This window comes from Pichia kudriavzevii, chromosome 5 (assembly GCF_003054445.1).
Source record: "Pichia kudriavzevii chromosome 5, complete sequence".
Classification (NCBI taxonomy): Eukaryota; Fungi; Ascomycota; class Pichiomycetes; order Pichiales; family Pichiaceae; genus Pichia; species Pichia kudriavzevii.
The window spans coordinates 642,145-667,465 of NC_042510.1; the positions used below are offsets into that span (position 1 = coordinate 642,145).

At 37.9% G+C, this 25,321-nt stretch overlaps 12 protein-coding genes across 12 annotated transcripts; 5 read left to right on the top strand and 7 right to left on the bottom strand.

Annotated features, from left to right (window-relative positions):
- Positions 1-57: 57 nt before the first annotated feature.
- C5L36_0E03090 (uncharacterized protein) lies at positions 58-3,033 on the top strand (the record flags this gene model as incomplete). Its single annotated transcript, XM_029467866.1, has 1 exon — positions 58-3,033. One exon carries the CDS (start codon positions 58-60, stop codon positions 3,031-3,033), a length of 2,976 nt encoding a protein of 991 aa, XP_029323726.1.
- A 273-nt stretch (positions 3,034-3,306) lies between these two features.
- Positions 3,307-3,936, top strand: C5L36_0E03100 (uncharacterized protein; the record flags this gene model as incomplete). The annotated part of the gene is made up of 1 exon (XM_029467867.1): positions 3,307-3,936. One exon carries the CDS (start codon positions 3,307-3,309, stop codon positions 3,934-3,936), a length of 630 nt encoding a protein of 209 aa, XP_029323727.1.
- An 80-nt stretch (positions 3,937-4,016) lies between these two features.
- Positions 4,017-5,486, bottom strand: C5L36_0E03110 (uncharacterized protein; the record flags this gene model as incomplete). Its single annotated transcript, XM_029467868.1, has 1 exon — positions 4,017-5,486. The coding sequence occupies one exon, from the start codon at positions 5,484-5,486 to the stop codon at positions 4,017-4,019; it is 1,470 nt and encodes a 489-aa protein (XP_029323728.1).
- Positions 5,487-6,218: 732 nt separating this feature from the next.
- Positions 6,219-7,229, top strand: C5L36_0E03120 (uncharacterized protein; the record flags this gene model as incomplete). The annotated part of the gene is made up of 1 exon (XM_029467869.1): positions 6,219-7,229. One exon carries the CDS (start codon positions 6,219-6,221, stop codon positions 7,227-7,229), a length of 1,011 nt encoding a protein of 336 aa, XP_029323729.1.
- A 255-nt stretch (positions 7,230-7,484) lies between these two features.
- C5L36_0E03130 (uncharacterized protein) lies at positions 7,485-9,518 on the top strand (the record flags this gene model as incomplete). The annotated part of the gene is made up of 1 exon (XM_029467870.1): positions 7,485-9,518. One exon carries the CDS (start codon positions 7,485-7,487, stop codon positions 9,516-9,518), a length of 2,034 nt encoding a protein of 677 aa, XP_029323730.1.
- A 108-nt stretch (positions 9,519-9,626) lies between these two features.
- Positions 9,627-10,517, bottom strand: C5L36_0E03140 (uncharacterized protein; the record flags this gene model as incomplete). The annotated part of the gene is made up of 1 exon (XM_029467871.1): positions 9,627-10,517. One exon carries the CDS (start codon positions 10,515-10,517, stop codon positions 9,627-9,629), a length of 891 nt encoding a protein of 296 aa, XP_029323731.1.
- Positions 10,518-10,678: 161 nt separating this feature from the next.
- Positions 10,679-12,901, bottom strand: C5L36_0E03150 (uncharacterized protein; the record flags this gene model as incomplete). Its single annotated transcript, XM_029467872.1, has 1 exon — positions 10,679-12,901. One exon carries the CDS (start codon positions 12,899-12,901, stop codon positions 10,679-10,681), a length of 2,223 nt encoding a protein of 740 aa, XP_029323732.1.
- Positions 12,902-13,603: 702 nt separating this feature from the next.
- C5L36_0E03160 (uncharacterized protein) lies at positions 13,604-15,874 on the bottom strand (the record flags this gene model as incomplete). The annotated part of the gene is made up of 1 exon (XM_029467873.1): positions 13,604-15,874. The coding sequence occupies one exon, from the start codon at positions 15,872-15,874 to the stop codon at positions 13,604-13,606; it is 2,271 nt and encodes a 756-aa protein (XP_029323733.1).
- A 290-nt stretch (positions 15,875-16,164) lies between these two features.
- Positions 16,165-17,088, bottom strand: C5L36_0E03170 (uncharacterized protein; the record flags this gene model as incomplete). Its single annotated transcript, XM_029467874.1, has 1 exon — positions 16,165-17,088. One exon carries the CDS (start codon positions 17,086-17,088, stop codon positions 16,165-16,167), a length of 924 nt encoding a protein of 307 aa, XP_029323734.1.
- Positions 17,089-17,551: 463 nt separating this feature from the next.
- Positions 17,552-19,489, bottom strand: C5L36_0E03180 (uncharacterized protein; the record flags this gene model as incomplete). Its single annotated transcript, XM_029467875.1, has 1 exon — positions 17,552-19,489. One exon carries the CDS (start codon positions 19,487-19,489, stop codon positions 17,552-17,554), a length of 1,938 nt encoding a protein of 645 aa, XP_029323735.1.
- A 1,353-nt stretch (positions 19,490-20,842) lies between these two features.
- On the top strand, positions 20,843-21,157 carry C5L36_0E03190 (uncharacterized protein; the record flags this gene model as incomplete). Its single annotated transcript, XM_029467876.1, has 1 exon — positions 20,843-21,157. The coding sequence occupies one exon, from the start codon at positions 20,843-20,845 to the stop codon at positions 21,155-21,157; it is 315 nt and encodes a 104-aa protein (XP_029323736.1).
- Positions 21,158-22,128: 971 nt separating this feature from the next.
- Positions 22,129-23,151, bottom strand: C5L36_0E03200 (uncharacterized protein; the record flags this gene model as incomplete). Its single annotated transcript, XM_029467877.1, has 1 exon — positions 22,129-23,151. The coding sequence occupies one exon, from the start codon at positions 23,149-23,151 to the stop codon at positions 22,129-22,131; it is 1,023 nt and encodes a 340-aa protein (XP_029323737.1).
- Between the last annotated feature and the right edge of the window lie 2,170 nt (positions 23,152-25,321).

Consider the following 25,321-nt stretch of genomic DNA (forward strand, 5'->3'; position numbering starts at 1 on the left):
TCGAATTTATCAGCTTTTTTTACGGTTCTTCAAACAAAGAAATATTTTGCTTGAAAAATGGGTGTTCCAGCACTTTTCCGTTGGTTATCTAAAAAGTACCCAAAAATTATTTCTTCCGTGATTGATGAGGAAGAGAATCCCGTTGATGACATTCCAAAACTAGTTCAGTATTCAGATCCAAATCCAAATGGGGAATTGGATAACTTATACTTAGATATGAATGCAATTGTTCATCCGTGTTCACATCCTGAAAACAGGCCAGCACCAGAAACAGAAGAGGAGATGATGATTGAAATATTCAAGTACACAAACCATGTTTTAAATTTGGCCAGACCGCGTAAGTTACTTATGATTGCAGTCGACGGTGTTGCCCCAAGAGCTAAAATGAATCAACAAAGATCAAGACGTTTTAGATCAGCAAAGGATGCACAAATTGCATATGAAGAAAAACAAAGAGAATTAGCTGAAATGGAAGCAAGAGGTGAAACTATTGATGATGCAATTAAAGGTAAAAAGTCTTGGGATTCGAATTCTATTACTCCGGGAACCCCATTTATGGATATTCTTGCAGCAAGTTTGAAATATTGGGTTGCGTATAAACTATCGACCGATCCAGGATGGGCTCAGCTGCAGGTTATCATAAGTGATGCATCTGTTCCTGGTGAAGGTGAACATAAAATCATGAACTTTATCAGATCCCAAAGATCTAGGCCTGACTATGATCCGAACGTGAGTCACTGTATTCATGGTCTAGACGCAGATTTGATTTTCTTATCCCTAGCCACACACGAGCCTCATTTCAGAGTTTTAAGGGAAGATGTTTTTGCCAAGGATAACAATAATAAACACTTAACTACAAAAGATAGGATGATGATGGATGAAGAAACTAAGGAAAAGCTGAAAAATCAAAGCCAACCGTTTATCTGGTTGCATATTAACGTCTTAAGAGAATATTTGCAAGTTGAATTACAAATTCCAAGGCTACCATTCAAGTATGACTTTGAGAGAGCCATTGATGATTGGGTTTTTATGTGCTTTTTTGTTGGTAATGATTTTTTGCCTCACTTGCCTTCTTTGGATGTCAGAGACTCTTCTATTGATATTTTGATTGGAATCTGGAAAAACCTGTTACCAAAGATGAAAACTTATATCACCTGTGATGGTAAATTAAACCTTGAGAGAGTTGAAAAATTACTATCTGAATTGGCAACAAAGGAAGATGAAATTTTCAGGAAGAGACATGAAGATGATGAACGTAGAGAAGCCCGTTTTAGACGTATAGATCAAGATAGAGAACAAAGAAGAATTGTTCAGCAACAGTTACTAGGCGTTGTAAGTAAGGGAAAGGATAATGCACCAATCAATCCATCCCAGAACATGACTTTAACGAGTTTAAGTACAGGAAAACTTGCTGGAGGCTTGCAGATGACAAACAATGATATTGTTCAAAACATAGAGTCTATTTCAAAGGCTAATACGACCAATCAGAGTGTCGCAGCTGTTTTGAGGCAAAACTTGATGAAAGAAGATAAAGAAGCATCTGAAAATAAGGATTCGGGAAGTCAAGAAGGAGATGACGCGCCGATTGATGTGTCTGAGGAACCCGCTTCGAAGAAAAGAAAGCTTAACGACCAAGATCAAGGAGCTGATGAGAAGGGGGAAGCCGATGGCGATGGTGAAGAAGAAGGTGAGGAAGAAGAAGAAGATGATGATGATGATGATGATGATGAAAATCCAGATCTTGCAGATACTGATATCAAGCTTTGGGAACCTGGCTATAAAACAAGATACTATCAACATAAATTCAAAACAACAAACGAAAAGAAAATCACTGAGATAAGAAGAGACATGGCTAAATGCTATGTTGAAGGTATTTCGTGGGTGTTACTCTATTACTATCAAGGATGTCCATCATGGAACTGGTATTATCCGTATCATTATGCACCATTTGCGGCGGATTTTGTTGGCCTAAACGAATTCAAAATTGAATTCGAGCAAGGCACACCATTCCAGCCATTTGAACAATTGATGTCTGTTTTACCAGCTGCATCCAATCATAATCTACCTGAAGTATTTAGATCTCTGATGTCAGAACCAGATTCAGAAATTATTGATTTTTATCCTGAAGATTTTGAAATCGATATGAACGGTGAAAAACAATCATGGAGAGGTATTGCTTTACTACCATTTATTGATGAAAACAGATTACTGAGTGTTGTCCGTAGTAAGTATCACGAACTAACTGAAGATGAGAAAAGAAGAAATTCGCATAAACAAGAAGTTATGTTCGTTGGTAAACAAAATCCGTATTTCAAGAAATTTGCTAAGCTCTACAATCAAGAAAAAAAGAAGGAAAAGGTTGAGTTTTCATTTAGCAAAACACACCTGGCCGGCACTGCAACATCAAATGAAATCTACGTTCCTAATTCCATTTTCAAGTTTCCATTTGAAACTAAGAATGACGAATACCCTAATTTAAATACTTCTGACTTTATGCTTGTTAACTATACCATGCCACCAAAAGTCCATGGTAAGTCAATGATTTTAACAGGTTATCGACCACATAAGCCTGTTTTACTTCCAGAAGATCGTGAAAAAATCATGTATTACAAGAATTACCATAATAACCGTTATCAACGCAACAACGGACCAATAAATCAGTTTATAAATTACAAAGAGCATACAGGACCAGGCCAAGAGAGTATGTACAACTCAAGACCTGGTGGGTATAAGTTTTTCACAGACATGTACGAAAGAGAGATCAACCATCAAGCAACAACGGCGGCATTCAACCAGGGAAGACAAAATTTCCAAAACATGTATCAGAACAATTATGACACTTACGTAGATCCGAACCAAGGATATAATACGTACGGTGGTGGAAGAGGTGGTTACGGTGGTGGAAGAGGAAGAGGTGGATTCAACAATAGAGTTGGATATGGTGGAAGAGGTAGAGGGGGGTACAACGGCGGCTACAATGGCGGCTACAATGGCGGCTACAATGGTGGTTACAATGGTGGTTACCGTCGCTGATTTCCATTACAACTGATCACGAATATTCTTCTGAATAAGAAACTGTGGACAATTAAGATAAATATGTATTTGAATGTGTAGTATATTTTACGTTATATATATTCATTATTGATAGACAGAGTAGATGGAAATTCTGTTTTCAGTAAAAAAAAGTACGTTTTATTATTAGCTAACACACTTGGATAGACTTAAATAATAATACGCGTAAATTCACACAATCAAGTAATGCTGCAAGTTTTTTCTTTCTAGAAAGGAATAATTCTTTTTGCATACATGAGAGAAAATGGAAATAGACCTGCAAATAGCAGGACAGGCCAGTTGTTGCTTAAGGGGCAATTAAATGAGTATGCAAGGAAACCCAAAAAAACGTTTGACATTCATGATTTATCCATGAAAATTGAACACGCAAGAAAGCGTCCCCGAATTGAACTTGAAGCTCCTTCAATAAAACCCTTAGATGGATTGAGTTTGGATGGTATCAGAGCAATCACTTCAAAATACCAGGATCTCAAGAAACGTGGTCCCACGTCAGTGATTAAACCAAAAGGTGTGAGCACGAATCCGTTGATTTCACAACTACAAGAAATTGTAGATGCCGAACGTGCAAGTGCTGAACATGGTATACAAAAGATTCAAGACTATGATCAATCAGATCGAGACTACATTGGTGTAGTTAGAGCAGTAGAATACATCAGTGACTCAATCAAAATAGTTGTATTGGAAAAAGACAATGTACGGCGTAAACTCTGTTTAGGATGCCTATGGAATGAGTGGATCGACTTAAAAGAAGGAGACACTGTAGTCGTATCCGGATTAGAGAGTAATAGTGCCCTTAAGGTTGGGACTCGTGAAGTATTAGAATGGAGTAACAAATGGAAAAAACTTATCGAGTCTGCAAATTGACCGTTTATCCTGAGTTTTTTTTTATTTTTATCTTATATACATGGGGAGTGGTGTATGTTCCTACAAAGCTAAAGTAAAAATTATTCGTGTGTCTTATCATATATAATATCAGCAAATCTTGCAATTTCCTTTGGCATGCCGGCTTCCTTTATCAAAGGTAAGTATTTCGTTTCGTATTGGTAAGCAGTCAGATTATCTGAACATACTGCAACTAGTGGTAAGGATGCCTGCACTAAGGGTATATCATTTCTCTGAATTGCAGAATCTAATACCTTGAAGAAACTAAACCAATTTTGTTTGTTCGCATATGCAGTTAAAAGTAAAGAATCAATTCTTCTCTTCAGCTCACGATGAGTTGAGTTATAATTATCTGTCAATTTCTCAGAAAGAAGTTGAACTTTTCCGAGTATCTTGGAATGGTCGTGTAGTTCCTTCTGTTGAATATTAAAGGTCTTAATAATAGATTTTAACGTGAGAAAAGATTCGTTATTAAACCCAGACCCAGACACTATGATCAAGGAAAGGAGATCTAAAATCTGTTCATTCGTTAAAAGCACAGAGTAAGAATCTAGCAGGTTGAAAAGAAACAGCTCTCTATGAATGTAGGCTTTCATATTTGTGTTGAAAGGTTGATGGAATTCTTCAGACTTGAGTATTGTATTGAAATATTCAACAATGAGCGAATAGTTCATGGTTATCCCAGCTGAGTACATAGAGTCTAAATGATCTTTCAAATCTTTCAAACTTGTAACTTTGTAATCAACGAGGTGTTTTCTCAACAAGCTTCTGAATTGATCGGCATAATTATCAAATGTGACATTGTAGGGATCAAAGCTGTTGCTTTTTAGTTGACTAGTCGAATGGAAATATCTGATTCCCTTGAATATATCATCGGAATCATGATTTTTGCTAGTAGAGGAGTATTTTTCCTTTTCGGAATCTTTAGCCCAAAGGCATTCAAAGTTTAAATCGACTCTTCTTTCCTTCGTGAGCATGTGAATAACAATTCCATCGGTCTTTGTGTCAGTCATGACCCAAGTGTTTGGGGTCACGCCGTATGTGTTCTTGGAATAGTTTGGAGCCTTCTTACCCTTCTTCAACAATTTACGATGGTACTTGGCCAATGCGCCGGATTTCAATATACCTTCTGTTGTTGGAAGTTTATGCAGTTCGTGTTTAATGTAGAAATCGAGCTCTGTTGAAGCACTTTGTAGATGTTTGGCCGATTTACCTGAACCGATGACCATAAAGTCAGCGATATCATAAGCACCTTGGGTGGTCGTCGACTTGTTACGCATGTCAAACACTGACAGGTCATCAATACCTAATTCAGTGGCCAAGTATGTAACCAGGTTTTCAAGAGCCTGCGGATGTCTTTCTGGTAATTTTGGGATGGTAACCGACTTTAAGGGAGAAGTGATCGATGGTGATTCCTTTGGATCTAGATACCATGGTGAATTAAACACCGGAGTAGAAACATGAAAGGATCTCTGGCAAGCTAAAGTAACATATTTAGCCAAAGGATGAATGGTTCTCACTGATCTCAACATAACGGCAATATATGGAACTGATCTCTATTTGGAGGATGATACAGGAAAGAAATAGTGCTCTTGTTTCGTTAATTGGTACTTAATGAAAAAAATCTATATTTTCAATTTTATCTGACTGTGAAAACTGAAAATTCATGACAAAAAAAAAATAAGGCCACGACAAATAATTTGTTGTCTTGTTCTTGGAACTCCTTCTGGTATTAGCACATAAACAATAGTTTTCTTTCTGTAGGCCTAATTCAATGCTCACAGAAAAAATGTGTTCCAACTCTCTTATTAGCTGATATGATTCATATGGGAAAACATACCGTATGACGAGAAGAATACGTATTAATTAGGATATTTCTTTTATAATTATGATTAACAGATTTTTTTTTTCAATGAAATTAAATCTTGCCCTTAATAGCATTTATTCTGGTTACGTAATCACCAATTATAAATATTAATTAGTGGGACATCAATAGTTTCTTGTTTTACTATAACTACAAACAGAACATCCTAATCAAAGCAATAAGTGTCTACACATACGGCACCCTTGGTTCAAGCTCATGGGGTTTGTTCTATACTGACCTTTTCTAGACTCGTTTCAGGAATTTGTCATAAATAGGTTCCACTTGGAGTGCCCCAAGTGGAAAAAAATACGCTCGCTCGATGACAAATTGCAGTTCGCAGTCGAGACTGAAGCATTCAAGTATATAAGGGACTATCATTCCCATTCCTTTCAACGGAGACATGCTTAAATCAGTTTTGGGAAAGACAAACACAACTATCAAACACATCAGAATGGTCCACAACAAAGTCACAATTATAGGTTCTGGCCCTGCCGCCCATACTGCAGCAATTTACCTTGCAAGAGCAGAAATGAATCCAGTATTATACGAGGGTATGATGGCTAATGGAATTGCCGCTGGAGGCCAACTGACCACCACAACGGAAGTCGAGAACTTCCCAGGATTTCCTGAGGGAATAACCGGTTCTGAGTTAATGGACAAAATGAGAGCCCAATCTGAAAAATTCGGCACTAAGATCATCACCGAAACAATTTCCAAAGTTGACTTTTCATCCAGACCTTTTAAGTTATGGACTGAATTTTTTGAAGATGACGAACCAATCACCACTGATGCCGTTGTTATTGCGACTGGTGCTTCTGCTAAGAGACTAAACTTACCTGGTGAGGAAACTTACTGGCAACAGGGTATTTCTGCGTGTGCTGTCTGTGACGGTGCCGTTCCAATCTTCAGAAACAAGCCTTTGGCTGTTGTAGGTGGTGGTGATTCTGCATGTGAAGAAGCCCTCTTTTTAACCAAGTTTGGCTCTAAAGTTTATATGATTGTTAGAAAAGACCACCTGAGAGCATCTGCTGTTATGCAAAAGAGAGTTGAAAAGAACGAAAAGTTAGAAATTTTGTACAATACCGTTTCGTTAGAAGCTAAGGGTGATGGTAAATTCTTAACACACTTGGCTATTAAAAATGTAAAGACTGACGAGGTTAAAGACCTACCGGTTAGCGGTCTTTTCTATGCTATTGGTCATACCCCAGCAACTAAAATCTTTGAAGGCCAATTAGATACTCATGAAAACGGCTACTTGAAGACAAAGCCAGGTACTGCTTCCACATCCGTTGAAGGTGTATATGCAGCTGGTGATGTTCAAGACTCCAAGTATAGACAGGCAATCACCTCCGCAGGTACCGGTTGTATGGCCGCTTTAGAAGCTGAAGCTTTCCTTGCTTCTATGGAGTAGAGATAAACTTTTTTTCATCTAGATTTTTCTATAGTATATGTCACTATATAGCCCAAGCTGAAGTTATACTTTGTTACCATTAGGTTTCAGTAGTTGAATGGCCCAGTGTGCTTGAAATGTGTAGATGATTTGCATTACAGTATCGTGAATTTTCGCTGTAACATGAATATCGCATATATAAATTATGTCTATCAACAACTTTTTTTTTTTGCCACTATAGAGCACTCTTCTCTTTCCTTTATAACTCGTTGATAAATGACCCCGCTTGCACTAAACAACCTACCAGTTGAGATCTTGACTCAAATACTGGCGTTAGTCGATCCATTGACGCTCCAGTCTTTTCCACTTGTCTGTAAAACCTGGTATAGGATTCTTCAAGATGATCAAGTTTGGCGTGAGATATTCAAACTTCAATATCCTTATTCACTATTTTCTAGTGTCTCCAAGGGTTCAACTTACAGAAGTGAGTTAGCGCATCGTTCCCAGCTAAGACACAATTTTAGACGTGGAAAACTGCTGACTCAACAGTACACTATCAATCACATCATCACAGGTCATGTTGATATTGCATGGTCTTCCAATATTTTGACAGTGATTGATGTACCACGTGATATGGCGTATACTTGCGATATTCGTACAGGTAAGTCAAGCAAATTTGAAGTTGGGTTTGTTCCTGAAGGTGCCACATGTTTTGATATTGGAAGAAAAATGGTAGTTTTTGGGAAATGGAACGGTTCATTATCGTGTATGATGATTAATCATAAAGGGTTACTTGTAGCATCCCCCAAAATATGTACAGGAGAAGGAAATGAAAGAGTTGGCAGAATATCATGTGTTTGCGTGGTGGAAACAGCAGCCATAGGTCAAAATTCTAAATTAAATCTAAAAAATGTTTGGAGTAATTCTCAGATCGATTTGAAAAGGTCCACCGTGATTTTTGCCAAAGGAGGAATAACGGCCTTTTCTGGTGATGAGAATGGGAAAGTTTATGGTTGGGATACTAAGAATGGAAAGTTGGTTGGTTCATATACTATCAGAGATGGAGTTAAGGTCTCAAAAATAAAAAGTGATGGGAAGTCCGTAGTTATTTGTGTTTTAGAAAACTTTGAAATTTATTCTTTAAGCAATGCATTTGATAAATTGAATAATCCAGTTGAAGTAGAGAAGGTGGGGACTATATTAGGTGATACTGATGTAAATATAAATAACATATTTGTTGACTATGGCACTGAAACGGTCACAGTTTGGGATGATTTGCATTTAGTGATTTATTCGTATGGTAGTAAGAGGATTGTTCACTCGTTAACATATGATGCGCCACTTGGTTCAACAATTACACATGTGGCATTTGAGTCAGGAGATAAACAGTACATAAAGCAAGATCATGATATTATCGGGGGTGATCCATTACTTGCCGCAATTGCCTTATCTACTGGTTATTTAGAAATTATAAACATTCGAGAACCTCACTCAAACACTATCTTAAGACCAATTCACAACCATAGAATTATACCGACCTTTATTGAGGAGCATGATTCGGTTTTAGATATTTTAAATTCGAGAAGATCCCCAATTTCGTCGATTGCTTTGAATTCAGTAGTTGTTGGTATTGCGAGTCATTTGGGAACAGTTGAAATTTTTGACATAATGACAGGTGAATATTTAAGGACAGTTATAGATAGAATAGGCAAAAAGAAAGTCCAAGAATTACAACAAATCTTATCCACTGAGGAAATCAACAATTTAATCAAAATATCACTTGATGACACGTTGACCCGAGGGGCTCTCATAATTGGTCCGCATATCCAATATTTTTTATGTGGTCAAGATAAGCATGAAAATGATACCCGGAAATTCAAAGCATCGAAAAGATTGAATGATCGAAAGGGGGATACTTTAAAAGATATAGAATTCTCGTTGGATAATTACCGAGCAGATGTGTTGCAAAATGCGAGAGAGAAGAAATTGAGAGCAAAGTATAATGGGGAGGTTGACAGTGAGGAAGAGGTTGATATTGCATTAGGCTTAAGCCTGTCTCTGAATTATGATGAAGACGAAGAGCTGCGGAAAGCTTTAGAACTCTCTCAACTGGCGGAACCTCTCTTGGTTACAGACGATGAACAGTTAATGAATAATGCGGGAAGATTATCCCAAAATACCTATTCGACTGACCCGACAGAGCTGGCTCTGGACTCTGATGAAGAATTAAGGCTTGCTATTGAATTATCAATGAGGGAAAGTTATAAAAACTATGCAAATGCTGACGAGGAACAATGGCAGCCATTATAGATTGGTAATTCTGATCATGGAAGAACACCAACAGAGGTATATTTATATCATGTATATTTATACAAGTACGTAGGCTTTTATACATAATTTTATGTGTGCAATATCAAGTTACCTAATTGATGATTGACTTATAAATTTAATACTTGTAAACCCTACACAATCTTGCAGATTACCATCATTTCTTAAACGACTTTTGGATTTCATGCCAGGTGACAATACCTTAAGACCCCTAACGTGACAATCCTTACCATTTTGGTGATTTGATAAGAAAAGTATTTTCAGAATGAAGCATTTCAACAGTCCATTTTTGCTTACTTCGTTGAACACTATATGTTGCCAACCAATTGGCTCAACAAATTCAACTTTTGTCACTTCCAGTAAATCATGTTCCCCGGTACCAGCAAGTATGGCCATTCTATCTGGTGTGTATGATTCATCCAACGGATAGTTTAGAAACAAAGATATTCGTTCAATATTCATTGACTTGGTAAATCTGATGATTAAACTGTGTGGCTGTGCATCATCACTTTGCCAATACGTATGAGGAGACTCGTCTCTAAGCATACTTAGATCGCAACCTTGTTTGAAGCTAGAGATCTCCCAAGATGCTAAGTTCCCAATATCCATAAGTCCCAAAGACTCAACTTCTTCTAGCCCTCTCATATATAATATTTCGTCGTGGTCAAACTGTGTATCTGGATTAACCCCTTCTTCTTCATCAACATGAATTGGAATTTTCAAACCCCCTCCAGGGGGTGGGGATTGTGCTTCTTCCTGAAATTCATAAGCTTGTCTCACTCTCCTTGATGGCATCCTTCCCTTCTCAAGGATACTTGGATTATAAGCTTGTACCATATTGTTTACGCTGTTGATATAAATTTTTCTAAAAGGAGGAATTAATGTTCCTAGTGTCCGCTTAGCGAATTCCCAAGAGATGCAATGATATCTGCAACATTGGATAAATGTTACCAGATTGTTGCTTATACAAAATAGAAACATGAATTACTTAAAGTTGAGAGCGCTTTAAAGATATATATATATATATATATATATATACAGAAATGTATATGTTTGTTTCTTGATATGAATGAATGCCCCAGGAAAATAAAAAACAAAAGTACAATGAATGTGGGTGATATGTTCAAGTATATTGCTCAAACCTAATTTAGGTAGCTGGTGTATAGATCGCCAAAGACTTGATAATTGAAATCAATCAGTTGGGTCAATCGTTCAATGACATCATTGAGTTCGACATTAACTATTAGCTCATCATTTATTGTGGTATCGTTATTATTGGTATATGTGTCTTTCATGGCTAAATGTGATTGTATTTTTTCAAATAACTTAGATTCTAAAATAGAATAAACCTTTGAACTTGGCTGAGTTTGCTTTAATAACCAATTATAAGCGAAATCAATTTTTTGGGAATCCAAATTACCAAAGAGTTTATTGATCATTTGAATCGATAAGTTTTTCAAGTTTTTCGTCCATTTGGAGTTCCCTTTGTCATCAACTATGATATTTAGAATATCAGATTTAAATTTCATCATGTTATCGTCACTGAGTAGTGACTTGTCCAATTTATGCATTTGAACCAATGTTTTATAAAGGATCGAGCACAACTTTGTACAAATGATGTGCCTGACGTCGACTCTCAACAACAATAACCGAGTATGATCAAAATTTAGAGTGTTTGGGAATTGGGAACACATATTTGAGCATGACAAGAGATTTAATATAGAGTAATTTAGAATCTCCTTTGGATTCTTAGAGTTTAAATGAATCGAGTTTTTCTTAAACCATAGGAGTGAAGGCGTAAAGTTTATTTTATGCTTCTTGATAGCATTATTAAAGTATTCTTTTTCAAAAGTGACTGCAGAAGAGCATAGTAAAGGCCTCAAAATTCTAATTTGATGATTAGCCACATCTAACTTCATTGCTTCTAAAATCAAAAAGAGTGTCTTGAATCCTTCAACCAAATAGTTTATATCAACTTCCGCAGATGAACAAGCTTTATGGAATAAAGAATTTAACTCATCAACCCAGGAGTCTCTCATTGGAGCACAATGTAGCTTGAAAACAGAACATATCCAATTTGAAAATCCAAGAAAGTCAAAGCATTTTCCATTTAATTGTTGTACCAGCAAACTATCATCAAGAATTTCATCAATTGAGGATATATCCTTTGAAGGGATCAGAGATACCATAATGGACTTTAAGCATTTAAACATAATGAGAATGGGAGAGTTTTCATTGACGTAATGATGGTTATTATGACTAAGTAAAGATTTAGCTTCTGATTTAATCATATTCCAATAATTATCAGATTGGATTCTTTTTCTTTTGCCTCTCTCACCATCCAGGTTGGGTCTGAATTGTAGCTGGGGATCAAAGAGAATGTCATGTCTCAACTGCGGATTTTTCAAAACCTCTTGTAAATCTATTTCATGCATTGATTGTAGATTGACAGGCGGTAAGAGCAGCATCTGTTGTTGTATCAAGTGATTTTGGTTTTGATGATTACATTGTTGTTTGTTTTGCTGCTGTTGAAAGTGGAGTTGTTGATATTGCTGATTGAATGGATGATTATTCTGAAATTTAGAGGAGTTATGTCTTGATAATTCCAGCAGTCTCTGTTGTGAACGTTTCGAAGGTATGTAAATATTAGGTAGTGACTTTGAACGAAACTTTTTAGAATTTTTAATGTGTTTACTTGATTTGTTTGATATTTTGTTTCTCTTTGATTGGGTCAACTGTTGGAATGATGGAATTTGAGGCAACTCGGTCAGTTGGAATTTTGTTGACAATTTAGCAGATGAGGGAATCATGGGATTTGGATTTGTCCTAGCCGTGCCATCCAAAGATTGGATGGATTCGGTGTCAGTGTTCAGGTCCATATCAACTTGCATCATTTGAGCTGAAGGTACTGCAGATACGTTATCTTGAGATTGAAGAGACTCTGGGTTGGAAGGAGTGATTGTGAGGTGGCGGATATCAACAACGCCCGAGCTTTTCTCCCCTTCAACCTGCTGTTGAACGTTGTGTTGAAGATGGCTCTGTTGGATTTGCTGGTTCTGTTGTTGATGTTGTTGTTGTTGTTGTTGTTGCTGTTGCTGTTGATGTTGCTGTTGCTGTTGCTGTTGCTGTTGTTGTTGTTGTTGTTGTTGTTGTTGTTGTTGTTGTTGTTGCTGCTGTTGCTGCTGCTGGATATTGACAGGGATTGGAACAAGGGACGGTCTTCTTGATTCCGACGTGACAATGTTGTTCGTGTTGATCATCTCCGAGGGATTAGAGGCAACATCGCTTGTGGCAAAGACGTTCTTGAAATGAGGAGGTCTTTCAATGTCTTGGTCGTTGTTGGAGTTATTGATATGGTTCATCATGATAGGTGTTGTCACGGGGACGTTAGTAGACAGGGGGGATTTTGGTTAGGAAAGATTACCGATGCAATGAAGGAGATGAAGAGTATAAGTAGGTGATGGTAACCGTTAGTTGCGGGAGAGGCGCCTTTTCACAAGAGGGAGAGACAGAGAGAAGGGGAAGGAAAGGATTTGCAAGAGTGGCAACGGAAAGGAAGAGTCACTTAGCTGTCTTCCACAGGATGATAATATGTAATGTTACTTGTTTTGTCTCCCTATTTTTGTTTTTCTTCTGTTCCAGTTTTTCTTGCTTTTTTTGTCAAAGCTTTTTCTTTTTTTTTTTCTTTTCTTTTTCTTTTTTTTTTTACGTTTTTCGTTTTTTTTTTTTACGTTTTTCGTTTTTTCTACTTTAAAAAAAAAAATTAGAATAAAAAAATTTCTTTTTTTTTTGTTCCCCCCTTTGCTCGTTTCTTTTTATTTTTTTCCTTGCCTTAACCCACTTTCTCGGGGGTCTGCGGGGGGGGGGGGGGAGGGCTCAGCACTTCAGCCAATTGTTGTCTTTTTCTTCTTTTTAGTCCAGATTTTCGTACTTCTTTGTTATCATCTTTTAAACTGGGACTAGTCAGAAACTAATCTATTGTTGGCTTCTTGTTCATATAACAAATACTAGATAATATATACCCGTATATAGATTCATCTATACAACCTATTATACACTGCATTATCTCATTTAAAGAGTGAGTTCCATACGAGTTCCTTTCTCACGGCGTTGGAGAAGCCTTCATGGTACTTGACGAGGATCCGATTCTCATTTTCAGCCATCACACCCCTCCCGGAGATACCGCCATTTGCCTCATTCTTGTGGAGTTGGGAGTGGAAGGTGTTGTACTGCTTTATAAAATAATCTGCACTGCTAACAGCACGCTTCTTTGCAACTTCAGGATCTTCCACATTCTTCTCTCTCTCCCTCTTGAGGATCTTGTTCGCCTCCTGGTGTTTCCGAAGACTGGTTCGATAAACTTCGTCAAGGACTTCTATAAATGGCGTTGCCCTGGTAGTATTCAAAGTAGCATAACTTGCTCCGTAGCCTCGCCAATCGCTCTCCGCTGCAGTCTTGTTGGTACTGTTGCAATCAATCAACCCAATAACAATGTCGGGCTTGAACTTGTAGGTATTACTCCTAGACACTACTGTACGCCGTTGACCATTTTCATTCACATTTGTGTCCCCTCTACCATTGTAACCACCATTATATGTTTCAATTCGAATACTTAAATCATTGAGAATCTCCAACACTCTCTCAACCTTCTTGTCGTCCTTGGAGAACTCCTTGGCCGTTTTACTAACATTCGGAACTACTATGTAATTCAACATTGAGATCTCGTTGGTAATCAAAACTTTACGATCAATCCTTAACTTGTACCCCTTGAGCAAGGTGCTAATCATCTCATTGACTTGTTTCCTTAGTTCAAAGTTGTCCTGGCTCTTAAAATTGAATCTGGCATTCTTATCATAGAACTGTCCGTCGGTGAAATTAGCAAACAACTGGAAAAATCTTAATGGTGTCACTGCCTCGTAGAAATGTAGTTCTTCCTTATCAAATAATGTATAGTTCTTACTTATTATGTCCTGAAAGTAGAGCCAATCAGATGCTTCATCTAATTTTTTCAAGTTATTATCATATTCGTCGTTCAACTGTAGCATTAGATTGAAACACCCATTGTTGATCCTCGTCAAATCACTTGAGGAATTGCTCAATTTTATCATCAACTCCTTAAATATAACGTTCTTACCCTTTTTGTTCCTTATATTTTGATTCTCCAAGTTGAAAATTTCCTTTAATAGTTGAAACCATACTATCTCACTATCTTTTATTCTACCATTCAGGTTTTTGGAGTTAAGCTGGAGAAAATTTATACAATTCCGAATATCTCCATCAAGCGATATAATTAAATCATCAAGCAGTGATTCGTTGATTGGTCCCACCTTTTCACTCTCCAATATCATCTTCAACCTCTTCTTGATGCTTTTTTTACTACTTTTCTTAAAGGAAACAACCTCACAGTAAGGCTTTAGTTGGTCGAGACAACGTGCTCCAATATCGTTACACATTGCAATAATTGGTCTTCTGATAAAATGCTCCTTCTTGTGGTATTTTAGCTTGCTAAAACTGTTCCATTCCTCGGTTGCCTTTAAATCCTTCTGTAATAGATTGATCAACACCCGAATGAACCCACCTTCGCTACCAACAGCACCATCAATTTCGTCCAGTAACAAACAGACGTCTTTACCACTTAAACTCCTCATCTTGATGGCATTTTGCACTTTATCCTTGACTGCTGGCCCGGATCTCTCATCACTCGAATTAATCTCGTGCATTTCATAACCCAGCTGTTTACAAACACACTGGGCAATCGTGGTTTTACCTATTCCTGGGGGACCATGAATTAGCAAAACTTTTTTCCTAGGTCTCTTCAATGGATCTATATTCATATCTCTGCCATAAGTATTACTATCGATCAATTTACCACCCTTAACTACATAGGTCCAATCATTCAACCATTTGAGAATGTGTGCATTGGTCTTTTCATTGCCAATCAAATCAATAAACTTATTCGGCCTGTATTTTTCTGTCCATAATGTATTCACTCTCCTCTTATTAGATAGGTTTCGTAATTCGTTGGCCCCTTGTTCCAACTCTCTATTGTGTGAATCAAATTCAGAGAGCTCTTTGGTCGTTTTTTCCTCGATCCTCAACTTCTCCCACAGTGCATCCATGTCATGGTATCCATTACCAGAGGTTCCCTCCTTTCTCATGTCAAAGATAGAGGAATCAAGTTCCGTTGTTCTTGGTTTCAGCGTAATTCGACGCCCATTGGATAGTGTTGCTTGTTTCGGTCGTGTTATGTTGGTGTTTGCTTGCAGAAGATTCGCTCCGTGTAGTTTCTTATCCGTTCTGGTTTCCAATAAGGAACGTAGTACATCATTAGCAGACATGGCAGGTTTGTATTGTTTATATGCAGGCTAGTATGGTGGATCAAAGAGGTTTGTACAAATTTACGTTTACATAAGCTATGCAATTTATCAAACTTTTACACCTTCGCATCTGAGTCCACGCGTTTGCCTGCTGGGGCTGATTTTCGTGTCTCCTGTAACACTAGAATATTGACACATAAAAAAGAGTAAAGAAAAACAAGAACAAAACTGATGGCTCAATCCATTGGAGTATGTAATAATAGGAAAACACTATATATTCTAAAGGGCCTATTATCTATGCCAGAATACGTTTAAAAACAAAAGACTTGGTCATCTTGTTTGGATTGCAAAACACCTTTGCTCCATCCTAGTTCTTCTAAATCGTGTAACATTTGTTTCTTCATATCCATTGGGCCGCAGATAAATATTTTGGTATCGTCATTTGGTTCAGGTAACTCCTTCTTAAGAACATCCTTTGTGATCCAACCAGTGTAGCCATTCCAGGAAGGAGATGGATGTTTAACGAAGTACCTCAAATCGAAATTTGGATACTCTTCAAGGTAAACATCCAACTCCTCCTTCAACAAAATATCATTCTCTGTTTCGTTTGCAAATAGCAATTTAACTTCAGTTGTATCCTCAGGCGTTGTAACGATCGAACCTAGAACGGACAACATTGGTGTAATACCAGAACCGCCAGCAATCATGATTATCTTTTTGGCCATATTCGTCCTATACGACATTCTGCCAACAGGTCCCTTGAATAGAACTTTATCACCCGGTGATAAAGTTGCAAAATATTTCGAAACCTTGCCATCTTTGTAAGACTTGACTATAATGTCAAAAAATCCTTCATCCAATTGATTTGAAATTGGTGTATAATATCTAATTTCATCCTTTCCGTCAATTTCGACTTTACAAGCAAGATGGTGACCAACAGGAATATTCAATTGATCATATTCGTTGTATAATTTAAACCTATAAATTGCTGAATTCTTGGAGATGATTGTCTTATCAATCAATTCGTAATCTTGAAACTTTGTTGATGATAGTACAGGACGTTTCAGTTTGACCCGAATAATATTGAACGATATATAAAGTGCAAGCAATCCTACCACATATGGTAAATAATCATAGTTCAAAATTGTAATACCAAAAATACACAATGCAACAGGAATGTAAATTCCGTGTAGTGGGGTCTTCAATAAATCCACGCCTTCTAGTTTATCAGCCATTTCTATTTTATTGATTGTGTGAGACGTAAATGGAAGGAAAAGAAAAGGTATGGAAACAGGCAATACGAAATAAAGCCTCTATAAATTCAAGCAAGTGATGAATAATCAAAAAAAAAAAAACACACACAGTTTGGAAAATTTAAATTTCCTTTACACTGAAAACGGCTATATATCGCCACACAAAAAAAAAACTTCAAAACACTTGTTTCACTATCGTATTTTTGTTTTTGATTCTTTCTCCGTTCTCTTGTTTGGATTCTTCAACTCCCGAAGTAAATAGATTGCTATACCCTTTTCACTTTGTTGGAGAGATAAACATGAGAAGATACACTAATTTTGGCGAACAGTGGTGATTTCTTTGATTGTTTCTTAAAATTAGATTATCTTAGACTATATTGTAACGTAGATAGAGATTACTAAAATACACTTCTCAAATTATAGATCTGTTCAAAGAAAACAGGTGTTATTCCTTATCATCGAATGTCGCAGTTTCTTGAGAATTGATGTCCCTATCCTGTTTTGCCTTTTCCTTCTCCAATTTAGCTTTTCTTTCTTGCTCATACAAGGCAGTCCAACCGTATTTGGAACGATTTCTCAACCGTTCACCATATTTGTTGAAGACCCAAGGAACAGGAACCATAGCAAGGGCAATAAAAGCAAAAACCGAAACACCCCAATAAACATGTAAGTTTTCCATCATTTGAACTGTAAAGAGCGGGAAAACAGAGGAAACGATATATCTCGTCATATTGTTAGCAGCCAAGGCGGACGCCACAGAAATTGGTGGGTAAGCCATGGAGAAGTAGGTTAAAATTGAAAAGAAAATTAGAACTAGTGAAAATCCAAATAAAACACCTGAAGCCGTTGGTGCCATCCAGTGGACAGAATGTCTTGCAGTCCAGGCTAACCAGAATAGGGAAGGTCCAAAGCAAACCGAACCAATCATACATGGTAATAGTCTAGACTCTGGCGTAGGAGGAATTGGATTACCGTCTTTATCCTTCATACCAATATAGCCGTCATCCCATTTCTTGAAGAAATAGAATTTATCCAAACATAAATAACAAATTGCACCAAAGAGTAAACCCAAACCAACACCAAGGAAAGGTAACCCAGAAACACCCAATTCCATACGATAGATTCCTCTAAAGATAACAGGGAAAGCCTCAAAGAATCCAAACAAAACCGCAAAGACAAATGCAGTATAAATTGAAAAAACCAAAACAATTGGCTCAACAAATAACATCTCCACGGGTTTCAACAGGGTAATAAAGACGATAACAATTAAGAATTGCATGAGAGGCATACCCTTCTTCAATTTTTTACCTCTTTTAATTATACGTTTCCTCATAATAATTGGTTTGTATGTTTCTGGCATAATGAATAAAGGAATGAAAATGGTTGCAGCAAAGAATAGGTCGACCCACATTGCCCATCTTAAGCCACCAACTCTATTTGGTTTTGGGGATATTTTATTTTGGCCAATGAATCCACCAATAATCGGACCAATGACTGGACCTGCCAATGGAGCAAGACAAAACAAAGTCATTGCTAAGCCTATTTCCTGTGGTTTCCAAATGTCGGTAATTGTACCACCGGCAATTGCCAATGCACCTGAAGAGGTTAATCCTGCAAAGAACCTCAAGACAATAACAGAACCAATGTTTGGTGACAACCCTACACCCATAGTAAACAACATCGAGATAGGTAAAGAGCCACAATAAACAATTTTCCTACCAAATAATTCTGAAAGTGGTGCAGCAATAGCAGGACCAAAAGCCAATCCAACCAAATAAAAGGTCAAACCAGCCAAACCAAGGGTTTGAGAAACCCCCCATTTGACCATCATTTCAGGAATTGCATCCACGTAAATGGAGGATCCAAGCGTAATGACCAAACATAAGAAGGCAGTGACCATTGTACAATACCACCTTTTAAATGGAGCCCAATTATGAGGATTATCAGGGTCATCAGGAGAATCCCAGTTACAAGTTTTAGGATCATAACCCACAATTTCAGGGTCTTCTTCTTCCTCTTGGGTGTATTCTTGTTTTTCAACGTCTTTGAGACTTGAATGCCCCGTTAGCTTTCTTGATATACGGGAGAGATTGGTTGCTTCACGAGTCAATTCATTTTCCAACTCTTCTTGATAAGTATTTTCGTCGTTTTTGGTGGATTCAATATAGTTGTCGATATTAGAGGTATCATGTTGGGTACTTTTCACAGTGATTGTTTTTCTCAATTCCAAGTTTTCGGCATCTGGATAGTACTCATTGACATTGTCATTGAAATTGTCGTTGACATTTTCATTGTCAATATCATTGTTATTATCAGCATCTACAAATGATTCAACTGCAGAATCGTACCTCGAGTAGGAGCTCTCTGAGTTACGCGATGACATAACTGTTATTCACTCAAAGGTAATAGAAAGAGAAATCCTTATAAGCAGATATAGAAGGAGTGAGTAGTTACCAGAGGGAGAAAGAAAGGAGACGCAGAGAAGAGAGAGTGAAGGAAAAACAAACAATTTCTCCAAAAGCTGCCAGATGGTGGTGTTGTCTATGTCTCGGAAATGGAATTAATAACTAACCAAGTTCGGGACAACAGGTAGAGAAATGAATTAAATTAAGAAAGGGATTTGCCCGAAACCTATTGGATTTGAATGTGTTTTTTTTTCTTTTTTCTTTTTTCTTTATTCTTTTTTTTTTTTTTTATTGGTTCCCATTTTTTTCTCTCTTTTAGTAGGGTTTTTCCCTCTGGTTTTCTAATTTATTGTGGACATGAAAATCTGGGAAATAAACAAAAGTAAACAGCGGCATCGATTCCAATTTCCGTTTGCGGAAATCCCGCGATGGCGTTTTTAGACGCCAGGGAAATCTTACAATGAATTTGGGGTTTCTTATTGTCTTTCCTGATTAGCAGAGAGGAAAAATAAGATAGTAATAAAAGAAATAGCCGACATATTATGTAAACAAACAAACAAACAAAAACAAAATAACTTAAGTATAAATCTATACAAGGACATTAGCAGTGTGCAATGATTTAACTTGCCGAATTTGTCATTTCAACTTCATGCTTGTTTATTGATTACATGTTCATATATTCCTTTGATTACTGAATACAGATACACAGATACGTAGATACTGCACCATGTGTTCACAGATGGAGTTGAGCTATCGATGCCAAAGTAACCGTCTGTGCCATTGACGGCGTAGGAAGGCAACTATAGTATTTCCATGTAGACTTGGAGAGATTTATATGAGAGACGATGAGGCTCAAGAGATTCCTCTTTAGATTGAGGAGGGAAATAAGAGGGGGGGTGGCAAATCTGTGAGTGTATGCCGTATGTCGCATCTTGCATGTGCTGAAACAAGCTGAACGACAAAATGTGCGAATTCGACAATAGGAGAAGTCGAATTGCCGCGCCCTTGGCAAATACGGAAGACGTAAACGTGCATACACCAATTGCCACTTTTTAGAAGAGAAACAGGAGAAAAAAAAAGTCTAGTAATGGGAGGCTAAACATAGCGGGGGAGAACAAAACTTGGCTTTTAAGAAAAGTGTTGATGTTTGAGCCACATTTATTTTTGCATTTTTGCATTTTTGCATTTTTTTATTTTTTCATTTTTTCATTTTTCCACTTGTGACCAAGTTTGAACGTGGAACATCAACAAGTGGGAATTTGTATTGGAGAAGCTGCTAGCATAGGCTGTTCTGTATTTCCCTTTATCGCAAAAACAACCACAGGAGAGACATGTCTACTGCAGCCGCATTGATCAAGCAGCATAAGTTTCTTATGTTATCTAAGTCATGGTGTCCAGATTGCCATTATGCAATTAACATCTTCACCAAGTACAAGGTCCTCCCTAAAGTGCACATTGTCGAACTGGACAAGATGGAACCGCGGGAAGCCGTTCAGCTCGAGAAGCAGTTCACGGAGATCTCCGGCAGGAAGTGGGTGCCATCGCTGTTCTTCAATGGTGAATTCTCAGGTAACGAGGCCACCCTGAAGGAACTCGAGAGCCTCGATAAAACTGAGAGCTGGTTCAAGAAAGTTGGTCTATTGTAAAGATGTCGAGGGAAATAATCCCGAATAGGCATGTAGCATATCAGCAGTACTAAGGAGGGGACCCAATAGTGCCTTACAGTGGATTCACACGGATGCAATGGTTAAATGAAAACCATGTACTTGCGCCTAATGTGTATATTTATAAGTCTCTATGTATTGGTCTTTACTCAAAGAGAGACTTTTTCACTTTTACTATTCTCTGATATCGACGAAACAGCGCACGTCATCAAATTGTACCACATTGTGTAATAGCTAGAGAGAGAAGCCACTGTTGAGACCAACAGAGGAGGGACAGCAGGAGTATCAAGAGGGGGGAGCATTCCTCTGAGATTGCGGTAGGTTGACAGCAAAACTTGCACGTGGACGTTTTGGCCGTGGCATCGTTTACTACCTGCTATTAAAAATCCTGAATAGCTATTGTCCTTTGCTTAACTTATTTGGGGAGTGCTTGGATTGCACCAATATATATATATATATATCAAGATCCAACAAGAACTATGGTTGAGTTTGGGCTGCTGATCAATGCTGCAAGTAGACAAACAGTTCCACTACCTGTAAATGTACTTGCTATAATTGGTGGATATATATATGGAAAAAATGCCGGCTTGAAAATCATTTATCGTAAACGATATTTGAAAACAAACTTTAAGAGGACAACACTTTGAACGTTGTTAGCGTAATAGAAAGGTGGAGTAAGTAATTGGCTTGTCAGTTCTTTCTCATTTTCTTCTAACTTTCTCTGCAGCTCTATCTTGAATGGAAGTGGCAGATATACATTGGAGCCTTTTGCTTCTTTGCGCTGAACAGCTGTTTTAGCCTTTTTATTAGCTCCTGGTATTACGATTCAAAATAAACACCTACTGCTCGTTCGTTTTCAGGTTACAAGAAAAAAATAAGTTATAAGTTAGTTCTGATAACTAGGAAGAAATTACAAAACGAAAATGACAACTTTAAAAAAAAAAAGAATAGGCTTAGTTGTGAAGTTTCTTTTCATAAGAATGTAAGTTGTGAACACCGCCTTCAAATTGGGCGGAAGGAGTTCTCAGCTCAAATCTAACATCACCAGAGTTGACCTTTTCAGTTAGTTCCTTGACAGATTTAACACCGATATCTTGGCAAGAGTGCTGTAAACCATTGTAAATGTAAGGAATAAACTTAGTAACAGAACCTTTATCTAAAACGGCACCAGAGACACCTTGGGCAACGAGAACCTCATCACCTTCAGAGAAATATCTTGAAGTGGATGCGTTTGCATTGGTATCGGTTTTCTGCATAGAATCAATAGAACCCATGCCCCTGTATGTCTTCAACCTCTCACCGTCCTTGAAAAAGTAAGAGCCCGGTGATTCGGTAGTACCTGCTAACATGCTACCCATCATGACACACGAGGCACCCAACGCAATGGCTTTGGTGATATGGCCGATGTTCTGAACTGCTCCATCAGCAATACAAGGAACACCAAATTTGTTTGCAAACTCAGTCACATTATAAACTGCAGTACCCTGTGGTCTACCGCATGCCATAACTTCTTGGGTGATGCAGATAGAACCACAACCCATACCAATCCTTAAACCATCTGCACCGGCCGCAATTAAGGAAGCTGCTTGTTCCCTGGTAACAACATTACCTGCAATGACTTCTATTTCCGGGTACGTCTTTTTAATCCACTTGATCATGTTTAATTGAAAGATGGAGTTGCCTTGGGAAGAGTCAACTACAACAACATCCAAACCGGCTTCGACTAATAGTTCTAATCTTCTCTTATCAGCATCCATGGTACCAACTGAAGCACCACATAGTAATTGTTTAGTGGCTGTGGATTTGGATGCGTTGGGATAATCCTCGTTCTTTTGTAAATCCGTTCTCGATAAAAGTGCAACTAGGTTACCTTCTGCATCAACAATTAAGAGCTTACCCTTTTTGGATGTTCTCAAGATTTCGTTACCTTCGGAAAGAGAAACACCCTTCTTTGCGGTAACCAAATCTTTGGTCATGACCTCAGAGACAAGAGATGATGCATTTTCATGGAATTGGATGTCTCTTGAGGTAACAATACCAATGAGTTTACCACCTGCTTTACCTGTTTCTAAATGAAAAAGATTATGGAGAAAAAAAAAGTTAGTAATATGCTTGAAAAGAAAATTGCAAGTACAACATTGACTGTATTATCAAGAGTTGGTAATACTGAAATATGTTTGTATTTGAAGAGAAATGACCAATAGTTTCCAAAGAGGATTGTGGTAGGAATAAAGAAAACAAGACACATCGTTTATAGGAACGGTCCTTGTGCAAATAACATAAAAGAGAACTCAAAAAGGAAAGATAAGTTAAACCACTTGATAATCTCCACTTCCAGACACCTGCGATAACTTTGGCCAACTGTGATTTGGATTCAGATACATACCAGTAACTGGGAAGGAGGTGAAGCCTAATTTCTCACCCATCTTCTTTACTTCACCAATAGTTGTTAGTGGTGAAATTACAACTGGATCGTTGATGAAACCATTTTCGTACTTTTTGACTTTCTTGACCATAGCAGCCTGGTATTCAGGGGTACAGTTATGATGAATGATACCAATACCACCTAACAAGGCCATGCTAATTGCCATAGCCGATTCCGTAACCGTGTCCATTGGCGAAGAGACAAAAGGTGTCTTCAAGCTGATCTTCTTAGTCAATTTGGATACTAAGGAGACAGTCGAAGCTGAGAAATCGATTTTAGCTGGCAAAATAAGGAAATCATTGTAGGTTAAACCCCCGTTGGTACTGGAATTCATTAATTCGGAAACAGATAACCCATCCTTTTGCTTATATTCGTTCAAGTATGAAAGAGCGTTTGCACAATCTAATAACGACATTACTATATGACTTTTTTATGTTTTGAAGTTGTAAAGTTAAGTTTAGAAGCAAAGGAAAAAAAAAACTACAAGACACCAAAGACAAGCAGAAGTCCCCCCGAAAGCAAAAAATCTAGGAAAGCACAAGAGCCCCCCAAAAAGAAGACCAACAGAGACTCCCATTCAATGAAGTAAAAGAAAAAGTGGTGGCAAAATAAAAAGCAGAATGGGGAGGGTGTCTTCCTTTTATACATTTACAGAAACAAACTGAGTGGCAGTAATCAAGCGAAAAAAAATACAAAGAAAAAGATAAAGAAAAAAAGACAGCGATTCAATTCTTTACTGACGGATTCACCTCAAATAGAGACGCGCTTACAAATTTACAGGTAATTTTTGATATGCTTGAAAACTTTATGCTACCATGATAAGGAAAGAAACCGGTTGTGGAAGCTTCTGACAGAGTATACCCAATCTAACCAAGCTATGGTGTTTTTAACCACTATATCTATCAGAGGAACGGCTCTACCGTCTTTGTATATCAACTATTTCTCACTACAGATCCGGACAGAACCACCACTGTAGTATGAGTGTGTATGTGTGGCTAGGAATTTTTTCAGCCCACCGATAGAGTCAGTTGTGAAGATACAATCAGACAATCGTGATGTAATATAGGAGATGAATGTGAATTTCAAATTACCTGAGCTACAAATATGACCAATTACACCTGGCGGACTCTACAGTGGGGTCTCTCTATTGACAGTCTACTTTTACTCGCCTTGCCTCCAAAATGTGGCAAATGCGTCTCTATTCCCCCCCCCTCAGTCGCACGTCACGTGTCACCATGCGCGCATGCGCCACAGCATAAGGTATTTCCGTGTCAGCATCGTCTTGTAGACTGTCCGTCCTTGCCCCCCATCCCCCCCTCCTTTCTTCCTCCAGCCGTGTTAACTCCCCAATTCTTCGTCTCACAGGAGAGGCAGATGGATAGAATGGTGTCTTCAAGCACCAGCAGGAGACAGTTCTTAAGTGGAGAGACTAGTAACAATTTATAAGAGAAGTAACAAGACTTGGCATCGTAACGCAAGTGCGTCTGTGTATTCTCTAACTACCGAGCCGTCGGATATAACGGTTGGAATGGACATTTGTATGTCCACATTTGGGTTTCAGGTTTCAGGTTTCACTTCTCCTAGCTACGTTATCCAAGGGACAGAATCCATGATAACCGATAGATCCTTCTCAACAATGACGTAATAGAATAAGAAGAAAAAGAGGAAGAGGTGGAAGGGAAGGCAGCACGTGAAGAAGTTTTTTACGATAAGCGACACAT